The 14,301-nt window shown below is 36.5% G+C and overlaps 2 protein-coding genes across 3 annotated transcripts; both read left to right on the top strand.

Annotated features, from left to right (window-relative positions):
* The first annotated feature begins 509 nt into the window (after nucleotides 1-509).
* On the top strand, nucleotides 510-9,923 carry Cpr14 (cuticular protein 14). Its single transcript, XM_070304921.1, has 5 exons — nucleotides 510-589; nucleotides 652-870; nucleotides 6,605-6,738; nucleotides 7,651-7,925; nucleotides 9,506-9,923. The coding sequence occupies exons 2-5, from the start codon at nucleotides 709-711 to the stop codon at nucleotides 9,508-9,510; spliced, it is 576 nt and encodes a 191-aa protein (XP_070161022.1). The 5' UTR covers nucleotides 510-589; nucleotides 652-708; the 3' UTR covers nucleotides 9,511-9,923.
* A 2,159-nt stretch (nucleotides 9,924-12,082) lies between these two features.
* On the top strand, nucleotides 12,083-13,208 carry LOC138938221 (endocuticle structural glycoprotein SgAbd-8). Of its 2 annotated transcripts, XR_011447666.1 has the most exons (3): nucleotides 12,083-12,157; nucleotides 12,566-13,015; nucleotides 13,101-13,208. XR_011447666.1 is itself a non-coding variant. In XM_070305051.1 (2 exons), exon 2 carries the CDS (start codon nucleotides 12,567-12,569, stop codon nucleotides 12,963-12,965), a length of 399 nt encoding a protein of 132 aa, XP_070161152.1. In that variant the 5' UTR covers nucleotides 12,083-12,157; nucleotide 12,566; the 3' UTR covers nucleotides 12,966-13,208. The 2 variants fall into 2 exon arrangements, 1 of the variants encoding a protein (XP_070161152.1); XM_070305051.1 differs by having other exon boundaries at nucleotides 12,566-13,208.
* The last annotated feature ends 1,093 nt before the right edge of the window (nucleotides 13,209-14,301 follow it).

Genomic DNA, 14,301 nt, shown 5'->3' with positions numbered 1-14,301 from the left:
TCAAGGAAAAGTCAGTTTCAAAATCCTGGCTAAAAAAATCAAGATTAAAAAAATCTGATAGCCTCCTAGAAAAAGAAATCTGTATATGTATAAATTACAATAGATTCCAGTATTAAGAACAAAGATTAGGAGAAATACCCGAGAGCAATTGAATTTTATTGCAGATTTTACGTAAGATTCTGCAATCAATATCTTTGTATTATACATACAGATTAGAAAGTTTTATACATTCCTTATATACCTAGCTAAAATTACGAATAAAATTGTTCTTATCTTACTCATTAATAAGAAGAAGGACAAATTGAAATAACGAGCAATAATGACATTTTTTTTTTTAAATAAGCAATACTTGTCTCTACATTGTTTCTATTGAGAATGACATTTTTTTCATTTTAATATCCATTTAACATTCTTGTGTGTGTGATAAAAAGAATATTTATAATTCATGGAGGTAGGAGATTTTAACGCTATTTTGTGTCTCCCTTCTCGTGAAGGATGTGGACCGGATGTCCGATTGCGAGGAACGTACCGGAATCAATCTTCACCGTTCACGTGCCCGGACACGTGGAGGGGGAAGACGAGGACCGATGTGAGTATGTGAGTGGGAAAAAAAAAAAAACGTACGGAGTCTCGACTCCTGATTCATTCCAGGCATTTTTCCGAAGATGCACTGGCCAGAAGAAGAAGTATTGTGAAGAGAGGGCAGGGATGACCCCTTTCACTGCACCACGTTGGCATCGTCGTGTATATAAAGAGCCGAAGCATCTGACGAAGAAGCACAAGTACCACCAACCTATCTGCATCTCAAGCAAGAAGACTCTTCTGATCGTTGGACACCCGTGTGTGACAGAGATTATGTACACTATTAAGGTAGGTACAACACGCGCGCACAACACAAGTCGTCGGGCGCGATCGTTCGCTGTTGAATCCCGTCTCGTCAGGATCTCGCACCGTTTTCCCGCGAGCTGTCGGATATCGTCATGTCCGCGAGGATCCTCTTTCGCCGTGCGACAGTACGTCGTGGAAACTAGGGAGAGAGAATCGGGTCTCGAAAATTTCGAGTCATTCATCATGCGCGGAATCGCGTTTGCGTTAGGTAACGACGAATGTCAGGTCCCTCGGGCGAGAAGACGCGTCGCTGTCACGAGATTAGTTTAAGTCGGGAGCCGGACCAGCAGCCTTCGAACTTCATACGCGATTTGTCGCCGGCGGTACGGAATGATATTACGACGCAAATTTCACATTGCGATGTCTTTGACACTTATGCACTTGTATAATTAACTGTCGAGCCGAGAGAATCGTGTCGCAACAGAGCTAAATCTATTGCGATAAATTATCAATTACTAATTATTCAAACTTAAACGAGTGTCTGCATAGCACGTACCTTATAATCCGGAGCGCTAAAAAAATTGGATTTCAAACAGCGCATTCATAATATATATGTTGTAAGATAAAAAAAGATAGATATCGATTATTATTATAAATATGAATAAAAAAATATTTTTTATTCTCAATAGTAGTTCAATATCGGGTTCAACGAGAGACATAAAGAGTCAAAAAGAGATGTCGAAAAAATGAAATATTGTTTAGATAATCTTTCAAGTTTTGCGATTGTCTTCTTTCATTATTTTGCAAACAAATGTGACGGTACATAGTCAGTCCAATAATGCATAATTTAAGGAAAATGTCATCGAGTAGCGAACGATCGACGTTATAGCCGGCATAGATTTCGTTTCGCGTTGAATACGAACACGGAGCGAGCTTATCGATAATGGAAGGAACGTTAGATCGCTTTTTCAGCGAGTTATTATAAGAAAAATACTTTCCTGCTTGCATTTACTCGTCCGCTCGGAGAATAAATTCAAACGCCATTCGGGATCCTCTTGCCCGGCGCGGGCGTCCGATATCAGCAGAATTTTTCACGAAGAGCCGTTCACGGAAATGAACCGATAAACTTTGTGCGACTTCGGCAATTTTTCCGGCACGCTTTCCGTATATTAGTAAATACGAAATATGCGTAGCTGTTAGTTGTTCGCTATCGCGAGAGCGACACGCTACCGCATACGTATACATCGTATCGTACACGAGGTCGGGAGAAAAAATTATTAAAAATTCTGAAATATCACTATATTTGACATTCGAAAATGCATTTTATAAGTTACATACCGAAAACGCGCGCGCGTCTCTTTCGCTATTTATATAAGAGAGTGTTAATTTTTGATTTTGAAAATAAGACTTTAGGCATAGAAACTTTGATATTCAATATTAACATTTATATATCTCAAGGATGATAAGAGTGCAAATACGTTTCACGAAAATCTATGTTCGTACAATAAGATCCTATTCTCACTTTAATCCCAAATCCATGTGTCTGGCTCTGAATGCTACATAAGATACATAAAGCATAAGATTAGATTCAGACAGTCAGATTTAATCAGTAATGGGATAAAACGTGTCTCAGCGCTCTTTATAATCTTGCATACATAATACTAATTGAATTATAAATAAATCATACGTTTTAAATAACAAAAGTTTTTTTTTTTTTTTTTTTTTTTAAATAAAAAGACGAGAGAGAAAAATATATCTATTCGTGTCGACCCGATGTTTTATTATCGCGATGCTCTTATATTACTTGTCTGCACATATCTGTACGCCTTTTACAGTTTCTTCATTCTTTTGTAATGTCGTCGTGCTTCTTCATTGTCTAATTCGAGGGCCTGCGTCACACTTTTAATGATTCTATTTTATGCTAAACTCTAATGTTACCCGCGTCTTTGTTCCTCGCAAGAGGGTTGCTCTGTGACGCTGTATCGAGTATTATGTCAAGGTAATAATAATTTGAACAGCCATTTCGAGTATCATTCATAACGCATGACGCAAGTATCATCCGCGATGCATGTGGTGCATACATACCTACCGAATAAATATAGAATTGCGAATATAAAGTCAAGTAATGAATGAGACACTCGACGGGAGTTGCGTTATATGTACGATGCGTTTTTGGTGACACTCCTTCTTTTACAAATGATACGCGCGCATTATTTTTAATGATCCGTTTCATTAAGAAGACGAGATGACGCAATTGCCGTCATTTGTACGATTATTTATCTGTTAATTATGATTATTTTGAAATGTTGCAAAATTTGTGCAGATACACACTAGTTGCTACATAGCCACAGATTATTGATACACACACACATACAAATTCCATTTATCTCGTATTTACATATTAAAATGGAAATTTCGAATATATATTATGTCTTATTTTATGTTTGCTGTAGATTATGGGACAAACGATTTTACAGAGTCGCTCGTTTTCGAAAAGTTTTCAAACATTAATTTAAATGAAGAAATATTTTAAGATTCTCAAACATGAACGAATACTTGTGTGTGAACGTGTACATTTTACAAGGTAAATCGGCGTTTGATACACAACGGAAGCATGTATTCGTATTTTTACTTCTTACTCGGCGCAAAATATCATTGAAATTGAAATTCTCAATGTCAGTTCGTCGAGCGCAAGGTGTATCGGTGTTTCCCGACAATCTTCGATAAAAGCGACGCTATATTGTAGAAAAAAAAAGATTCCTGTCTTATATCCTGATAATCATATTTTATTACCATCCTTTAGTACGATCGGCTTTTCCACGAGATTCTTTTCAAATTGCAGCATCGCAGGCTTACGAAACGCGAAACTGATTACCGTAGTTACAATATAATCAATCTTGCTACAAAGATCAACATTGTTAACAATCTCCCATCTAGAGGCAAACGCGAAACTTCTCTTCCATAGTTAGTTCTCTTTGGCTTTTGAGCAAGATCTAAGAAATACTTCTAGACATTGCATTCAGAAAAATTCGAGTGTCGCTTTTCGAATATTTTTTTCCTATCGACAATTTAAACACTCTTGCGTGTTTATAGTCATAATAGAAAATCTTTGGGTGAACTCAATTTTTGCTTCGAATTTATATCATCATATGTACAAGATACGCAACTACAATGTTTGCTGTACTCGATAAACAATATTATATATTGAGAGCTGTTATATAATCTCGCCGTTAACTCTAAAATCAGCTGAAGAGAAATCCAATATCGGACGCATGCGCCTCGAAGGAGAGTTTCCTGCATGATCCTGCGACCTTAGAAGATAGAAACGTCTCTCCCTCTTTCATAATCCGCATCACGTATTATGTGTTACACAGAACTGGTGGTTCGATACGGTACCGTCATTATATGATAATCTTCCCCGCGTCTCGTTCTTTGTTACGATGACGAGATTTTCCGAGACTTTGTCATTTTTCCCGATGGCTTAATAACGGGTTTGCCGACCAATCAGCATCTTAGATAACGATTTGTTTGTTGATATAACAATTACATGAGCGCATGGCGTGAAATAATCTCGAGATGTTTGTAATCGCTTAGAAAAGAAAGATGAAAAGAGGATCTTGCGCGAGAAGTCACGCGGCGCCTCAAAATGCACCGTAACGATCATTAATGATGCCGACCTTCTGCCTCTCTCAAAATTACATATGTCGAGAGGTAATTAGCAATCTCCGGTTGGCCGACTAACAGGAGAGCAAATGTCGATCTTCGATATATGTTTGCATAAGTATTTTTCTCGACAAAAGTTTCTGGCCACAAAAAAGAAGCTCGTTCGCGTGCACCTCTGAAGTATCGATTCTTCTCAATCGCGACGTAAAGGTAAAGGAAAAGGCTTAATCCTCGTTTTTTTCTTTTAAAACTTTCATAGCAGTTTCATTTAATTATCCTCTTGAAATATTCACAGAAGATTTTTATTTTTATTTTGAGAGAGTTTCGAGTAGTGCGAAATATTTAGAATAGTCATGATTATTCAGATTTGAATAAAAAAATTTTTGATAATGTGTTTTGCAAGAATTCGAATGACCGAGCGAATTTGAAAATTCTTTCTTTTGCTTGCTAGGATTAAAATATAAACGATGTCGTACGAAAATTATGGATCGTTGTAAATTACACATGACAGCTTCGTTAATCTACAGGCTTTACCGGGGTGGCTCTTTATAATCGCTCGTTGCTCGATTAACGGAAATCAATCGAAATGATCTTCTGATGCGCGTTTTATTGCATGGCAGTCATGTGTTTGAATTAAAATTCAAAAATCTAACTCGGCTGAAACGCACATAGAGAGAGAGAGAGAGAGAGAGAGAGAGAGAGAGAGAGAGAGAGAGAGAGAGAAAGAGTGCGCCAATTATTATTAATTGGAATTAATTGTAGGAGCTTGAAATTTGCAAATTTGCTTTGCGCGGATAGAAATGATATCTTTCGTATAATGAGCTTGAAAATAGTTTGTCGGTTATAGTATTATCACAAGCCAATTTTATCAGTATTATTTAATGTAAAAAGTTTAATAATGTATTATTTTGCTAATTTGCATAAGAAACAATCAAGATCAAAATATAAAAAATTGGATGAAGGAAAACTTCAAATTTCAATTCTGCAAAATGCTTACAACATCTATTGATATGCTTTTCTTATCAATTTCAATTCATTTTTAATTTTATTTTTAAATATGAAAGCGGCAATGAAAGATGAGTAACTAATTAAGATCGGTTGACATTTCTGATAATTTCTGGTCGTCCCTGGTTAGATTGAAGTCTGATGAAGTTTGTGAATGAAATTACACGTTCACTCCGCGTTCGTGTACAGAAAAACGGGCGCGTTGCTCGACACCACTTTCGTTTTGTCATTACATGCTGTATTTCATAATGTCATTTGCAACTGACGTAACTACGCCTTGCAATTTCTAAGCATTATCATCCTCAGTTGCCCTTTACAACCGCACCGTATGTATACACACACACATACATATATATATATACACAAAGTCGACTTAATTTTTACGAATTCTATGAATAGTTGAGCAAACAGAAAGATTTTACTGACACAGTATTGAGGACTGGCGCACCATTGTTCGCTCTGATCTATATTCTCGCGATACACACAAACTCGAAAGTATCGATTTAAAGTCAGCCAAGCCGAAATCCCAATTACCATTTTCGCATCGGAGCGAATTACCGTCATCATTGAAATTCTAATCGATTTTCAAAGGGATTTGCAATTTAATCCATTGATTGTTTAACAATTCGTCGAATGCGACTAATATAATTATATCGTAGCGGTTTTTCTTTCCCTTCTTGCTTCGTAATTTTTTTGCGCGAAAATTCCACCGCGATGCATCGTTATTATGGGATCGTGAAAATTAACTCATTCGATGCGATAATAAAAGCACGCGCTCCCGCATTTATGACCCGCCGGCATTGAGACATTAAAGCGACATTACGCGCGCGACTATAACGCGACGTGAAGCAACAGCGAATTTTCCACGCTTATGAAGCGCGATGAGTTCGAATTCCGTAAATTCCAGCTGCGACTTTCAACGAGAGAGAAAGAGAGAGAAAGAGAGAGAAAGAGAAGAACTACTTTATCTCGCTCGTATGTATATATATAGTCGTTGACAAAAATATTATTTTAGAAAAGAGAATACTCCATTCTTTTAATAGATACTTTTTATTTAACAAGGTTGCAGTATATTGTTAAATAATTAATATAAGATAATTATTAACAGGTGTTGGTGGCGGTCGTACTTTGTACGACAGGCACATTGAGCGCACCACAAAGAGGGTCAGGCGGCGCGGATAAGGATGCGGTAATCACGTCTCAGCAGCTCGAAGTCGGCTTCGACGGCAATTACGTTAACAAGTAAGTTGTACCGTCAAAACGTCATATTCTCAAAACAATTTTAATTTTAATAACCGATAATCAGTTAAAGGAGAACATTATTTAATTTAATATAAAACAAACATATAGATAATGTCAAAAATAATATTTCATTAAAATCTTTCTTTTCTCCATCTATCAAGTAATCATGTCATCGACAAATTCCCCGTCATTAGCAAATCAACGACTTCGCGAAAATCCTCTGAATATTCCGCGCGACCCACGCGGGCATTCGTCGTATCCTTTTCGCCTACCGATCGTACACGAGGAAGACAATAGATACGGAGAAGGTCGGCAGATGCCTGCATATATCAGGTACTCGATGACACACCGGTTTGCTAGCACAGCTGCCAATTGTCGCCCACAAATGATCTGCCTTCTGCATAACTCCATTGTTATGCGTGAGTAGGAGCAGTCGCTACTGTGCCGAGGCCTTTTCTCCGCGACTGTTCCTATTTTCTCCTTCGTGTAGTGCTCGGGGATCGTTTGTGGTCGCGCGATGCCTCGTAAATTCATATTTTAACCTCATATGAATTGCGGATACATTCTTCATCCGATCGTTAACTCGATGATAATAGAATTTAATTTTTTTCTACAATCATTGGTATAATTGAGTTATTAAAGTGTTTCATAAGTTAAGTAGCAAATATATAAAATATATATATATATATATATATGGTAAATTATAGAAATAATTTCTTGGGGATAATTACGAAATTATAAGGATTCGTTTTCATACTCATTATTCCGTATTCTTACTCATATCAAAATTTCTACATTTAAAACATTATGCGAGAAAACTGGCTTAAATTTTCGATAAATAAACGAAAAAAATTAATAAAACTTATTTGTTATTATTATTACTATTATTACGCTAATTTTTATCGTCATCAGCTTCGAGACGAGCAACGGGATCAGTCATCAGGAAACGGGTCAGCCGAAACAAGTGGACAATGAAAACCCGGTCGTCTCGCAGGGCCAGGATGCGTACGTGGCGCCTGACGGCCAACAGGTCAGCATCTCGTGGGTAGCGGACGAGAACGGTTTCCAGGTGCAAGGCTCCCACATCCCGACGGCGCCCCCCATCCCCCCGGAGATCCAAAGGGCGCTCGAATGGAACGCCGCTCATCCCGAAGAGGACGATGGCGGTCAAAGACCACCACCAAGAGGTGAGATTCTCGTCATAGCAATTAAATAATTGTCTCTCGAATTTTGTCGAGTTTGTATCATTTTTAGATTATCTCGTGGCGATTAAGATATTAATAAAGATGTTATTAGAGTTGAGGATTATTTATCGGTGTTTCGCAATGCTTCGGTGGTGGAAGAAAAACGCGATCTTGAATTGCGGACGTAACTATTTTAATATTTTAACGTTTAATTAGAATTATAAGATTCAATAAATGAATGAATCAGTTTTCGATCAAAATGAAAACAAAAGAATTTTAAATTTGATGACGAAGATACGAAATAATACACATAGCGATACATCACGAAATATTTGCATGAGATCGGCACACGAGATTTATCTCGAGCCCGAAAATACAATTAGGGGAGATTAATAATCAAATGTGCGACCTCAAAAGATACGGGGCGTTTGAAACAGCATTTCTACACCCCCGAGGGATATCACTCATATGACTACGTGGCGCTGCGTGGTAGAAATGAAGCTTCTTTGTGTTCCACAATCGGAGATTTAATTAATTTCATAATTGGTAGAAGCGCCTCTGTCCAGAGTTAACAATTAAATCGCGCAATTTTCCTTTTTCGTCGTCGGCTGAAATTTGACCGTACGCGATTTCTCGCGTACGAAAAACGACGTTAATCGAATTACTGCAGGACAGGATTTTCGGGTATAATAAATCGGTGGTAAAAATTCTGTCGCGATGTCTATATCGGATAATCCCAATCGTCGGTCGTGACCCGTTTTGATCAAGCAGCCGTTTAAATTTCCCTATGCGTTAGGCGACGCCTCGTCCTCTGTGTTTCCGACAAACCGAAGTAAATCAGTTTATTCGCTCGATTCGACAGTAGCTCACGAGACTCGCTCGTGGCGTCGTTTAATTCACTTTAGTCCTGAACTAGAAATTGAAATTGGCCTGAATCGGGGCGAGCCGGTGAACCGAAAATATCTTTGTGGCGACCGTGCACGAGGAACGAAAACAATTTCGGCGTACGTTAATCACTTTTACGGAGCAAAATCTGGTTACCCCGTATGGAGATACGCGCCGGAAAAGGCTCCATATTTCGCCGATAATAGCCCTATTCGGATCCACCGTCGTTCGAGGCGCGGAACGGATTCTCCTAGCAAAACGAACGCATCAAAAGTTACGATGCGAAAGTGTAATCACGAATCGCCATAGCGCAATTTCCCATACATTGTTCTGAAATCGTAGATTCTATATAATTTTCTAGTAGATCTGAATATATTTTCCTATATAACTATTTTATATCTCATTTCGAATCCTTTATTTATATATTATATACATTTTTCTCTTTATATACGTATATAACTTCTAATATTCTAAAAACAGATTTTGTATTTTGATTATATATACTCTTTCGCTATCCGTTGCTATGTCCGCTCATTCATATATAATACAGACACCGAACACAATAAAGCGTCTCTCTATTGATGTGTAACTACGTTAACGTACTATCAACTCTATGTGTGTGTGTGTGTGTGTGTAACCTGTCTTTGTTAAATATTTCAGATACCGTCCTTACGCTTCTGGTTTACCTTCTGTTGCAGGTTAATCAGCCCAACTTTACTTCAAACGTGACCTGATTCCGAGCCAGCTTGCCATGGATAGAACCGACCCCGAGCTTTCGACGCAAACATAAAAATAAATATAGTGTGGTATATTAATCTAGAGGATACAACGTAACACGAAGACAAGGCATGAGACACCGGTATTTAATAAGCAATATACTCTCGAGAGATTCTTTATATTACCTTTGTATAGATGGAAAATAAAGCGCACTGTTCAACAGTTTCACCGAGGAGGGACGATGCCGTGCCGAGATGCACGCGCGCCGCCTCCGCACGCAAGAAACGAAAACGACACGCGCGTGCGAATCGTTTACGCGCGTCGGTCGTTGATAGTATATACGTATACTTAACTTGTGATTTTTGTATATAAATAAAAGCGTTTTGCCCAAGTTGGAAATTTTCTTCTGATTCTCGATAGCTTTATCCTTTCCATCCCCAATCTTTTTTTCCTGCTAGAAGTTAACGATAATTTGTATATACAATGCCATATTCTATAAATTGTATGAATAATAAATGCAACTTCAGCAAACTTTATTTCTTCGGTATAATTATTTTTTACACTTACTGCATAAAATTGCAATAAAAAATATATAAATTTTATTTTGTATTAAAGTTGCGTGCCTTTCTTAATATTTCTAGTATTTTTTATTAGATATCATTATATACATTGTGACAGATTTTTATTCTTTACTACATCGTATAATGACGTGTAGAAATAAAGGTCATAAGAAGCTAGAGAGAATGTTACCCAAGTACTTCTTAAAATGCTTCAGTGAATTACTTTTCATCGTGTAAGCTTTTATTTTTTAAAAGAATTATTTATTTTCCTCGCGTATTACAACGAGAACACTCATTTTCCGACTCTGTTATTTAAATATTGAGCCTCTAAACTTGCGTGCGCGTAAATAATTTTATGAGAAGGACGTGGAGGAGAAGCGCTCTCGCTTTACATTGATGTAAATGCAATACACAACATAAATGCAGTAAATGCTAAATAATCGCGCGTGTACTAAAACTACAAATGTTTCCTTTTCGTGCCTCGCTTGCATCGTTAAAAATTTAAAAATTATCGATACATCTTTGGCTTTGCGTCATTTCGCAATTTATTGCTTCGCGTACATTTTTAATTTATCCACTCTCTCAGAGAATGAATGTTGCATCATCTAGCGGGAGCGAAAACCTAAACGTATCTGACAACAGATTTCTTTTAACAATGAATACTAAATAAAAAACTAATGACTCGCGCGGCCGTATTATTATATTGTATTACGCGGAGTGTCGCGGAAAATCTCCGGCTACAATTTCAATGACGTATCCTTTTATGAAATGCTGATTTCTTCGACGTGCGTGCGTGCGTATTTTAACGAGTATCAAATTCAGTTACAGGATGATTCAATAGTCGATAATGAAATTACATTATGCAAGTGACTAGAGAATTCACTAAAATTAAATGTCTAATAAACACAACACGATTATTTCTATATGTGACAACATCGCGCAATATTATTTACTTATACCGCTTGCTAATAAATAATTGTATCGATCACTTTTATCGAGCCAATGTGTTCTTTGTCCTAATTCAACTAAATGTGTGACGCATATCTTAAGATCTGATTGCCATAACAAAATTAATACAGAGATGGTCAAAATTTCACGCCAAATGTCATCCGTTAGAGATAGACACTTTCCATATATGTTAAATATTATAAATATTATATTTTTTCATAATTTAATCACGCTATAAATATGCAAGAGAATTTAACATTAAAACGAATGCAAACAAAATATATTTGAAAAATGTTAATGGCGATATCGGATAATTAATGCTTTAATAAAATTTGTAGCTATAAATGAGCAAAGCTACAAAAAGCTGAACGTACATGAAAATTGCCACAAAAGGACTCGAATGGATATAAATGTTTCAACGACCCATCGTATACGTCGCAGCTGTCGGGCGTTAATAATAAAAAATCACCCGAGTGCAATGCACATTGATCGCGAAAGGAATCCCGAGGAAAAACGAATGGATACACAAAGTGCGTTTCAAAGGTTAAATCACTATATGTATTTGCAACACATACTTGAACCCTATCTGCTCCTTTGCAGAAATGTGCACGAGCAACATGTAGTATGTTGAATTCTTTATTTGCTTTTATATAAAGGTTTCGCGGATTAAATTTCAAATAAATTTTACACTCTAATCACATGCAAGATTTCACTATATTGCATTTATATAATTTCTTTTCTTGTGATCTTATATAAAAAATAATTGACACATATTCAATGACACATGTTAGTGATAAATATTGATAATAACAGGATAGTGTATGTGTGTGTATATCCGCGAAAGGGTAATGGCAAAAGTATAAAATTTCCGATACGTATTCCGAATCGTGGAATAAAAGTAAAAGAAAACATTCCTTTTGCAGCGTGTGCATCAGTCTATAATAAAGTTCGAACCGGTATCATCGAGTGGCATTTGAAGCAATATCGACGATAGCACAGGATACCACTATCTATAAAAGGCGAATGCAATAGATAAACGCTCAGTAGTATCGTGTATGTAATATCTGGAAAACGAAGCACGAGTTGAAGTAAGAGTTTGAAATCGCCTGCCAGTTGAATCACGAAGTACGTTGTTGCAATTATATAGTTTGTATATAATCATTCTTTATATCTAAGAAAATTTAACAAAACTCCAATAATATTCGAAACGTATTTCTCGTTTATATTATATTTAAACGCTGTAGCTTTAAATTTCATCTATTAGACAAAAATACGAGATAATTAAAAATTATCAAAATCTTTCTAAATTACAAGTTTGCAATATTTTCATCAGTTGTTCATTTTTAAAAAATTGCATTTAAAAATTCTTTAATTATATTTTATATAAACTACTTACTTGAAAAATAATATAAATCAAGTAACGTAACGCTGTTAACGAATGTTAACAAGATTATAAATAAACGAGATGCATACGATGTGCGATCGGCAGTTAAGTGTTAGACAAGTCCCTAATCCATCTCCGATCCCGCTCAGGATGAATCCGCACGTAATTATCTTGCTGAGCCTGGCGGCAATAATATCGGCGGCGAATGAGCCGATAGCCATCATCAAGCAGGAACGGGACATCAACCCGGACGGTAGCTTCTTCACGAAATGGGAGAGCGCCAACGGGATAAGCTTCGAGGAACGGGGCGTACAAAAGAACCCCGGCCAGAAGGACAAAGAGGCTGAGGAGGTGCGCGGCTCGGTGACGTGGACCGCGCCTGACGGACAGAAGATTAATCTCGGCTGGTTGGCGGACGAGAACGGCGCCACTTTCCAAGGAGCGCATCTGCCGACCCCGCCGCCCCCGCCGGAAATTCCGCCCGTCATCCAGCGCGCCCTCGACTGGATAGCCGCTCACCCCTACAAGGAGAAGAGAAACAGAGTTTAATCGCTGACGTGCCTTTGCTGCGAAAAACGTTGAACAATCATGTTTCAGTTGTACATGTTTAGCTTGACATCGTATGTAAAAATAAAAAGGGTACAATAGTCATATATATTGAACAAACGTATAATTTATTTTTAGATTCCTTGTGAGTATATTCAACGTTTGATGAAACAATCGCGCGTGCACGATTAATTGGAGTAATTGTGATAAACTGGGATAAATATGATATCGAAATCGTTTCGCTAGAGGGATAAACACAGTTACAAAATCGTTGAAATTGATAACAGCTTGTTTAATATATATTGTCAGATTATTAAGAAGTAATTACGCTATCAATTATAATATTGCAAAATATGACATTGTCTCATACACACATATTATTTACTTCAATATTATAATTATCTTGTTTAACTATATATAATTTGAACGATTCTATCCATCGGCTTACCACAGAGAATAGAATATACACAAGATTGGGAAAGAGAGAGAGTTATTGATTTAAGATCAGAACATCTTTTAAACTAAGAACTTTAGAACTAATAATACATAAATCTATACAAGTCCGTAAATAATAATGTATCTATTGGACATTTCGGATGTATTCAAGAATATCTACATTATAAGAATATTTTATAAATCTACAATATTTATTATTTATTTTTTGAATGTAATAGAAAGAAAATATTTGCTAATGCTTTTTAAAATATTGTATATTGCTATCTCTCTCGACGAGCACTTTCCTGATCGTTAAGTAAGGATCGATATTTAAATATTTACTCTTTCACGACATACAGCAGCATTCTTCACCTACCTTATTTGCGAGAGTTATCTGTGAGAGGCTATGCGACGTGAGAATAGCAAACTCATCAAGTTAGGTGTGGACACATGACTGTGGTAATAGAAAAATCCAGGTCAGAAATGGTTATTGCGGCGAAGGAGAAAGACGAATCGTTACATAAGTAAGCGATAGTGAGAGTTTCTTGCTGTCGTATTGTCAACCACGCTTTTTCGAAATCAGATATAGTGATAACTCGAGCAATTAGATTGCGGGTGAAATGCGCATTATGAGAGAGAAATAGCTTTGTTAAATTGATATATACATTGAGACAATAACTTGATATTAAAATACGAATATAAACGAGTTAGTAATAAAATAATTAAAAATCAAGAATATAATATTAAATGAATGATAAAAATATATATATATAGTTTACTTACATTACACACAGTTACACACATACTGTATTATAATAATTATACAATAATTGATGTTTTTATTTATTTCAGTTAAATGAGCGAATATAAATCAATTTTTTTCATATTTCTCTTCCTGTTTATT

This window comes from Polyergus mexicanus, unplaced genomic scaffold (assembly GCF_030449975.1).
Source record: "Polyergus mexicanus isolate NDT 795.1 unplaced genomic scaffold, iyPolMexi1.0 SCAF_12, whole genome shotgun sequence".
Taxonomy (NCBI): domain Eukaryota; kingdom Metazoa; phylum Arthropoda; class Insecta; order Hymenoptera; family Formicidae; genus Polyergus; species Polyergus mexicanus.
The sequence above is the reverse complement of the archived record's forward strand: the minus strand, read 5'-3'. Positions and strand labels throughout refer to the sequence as shown.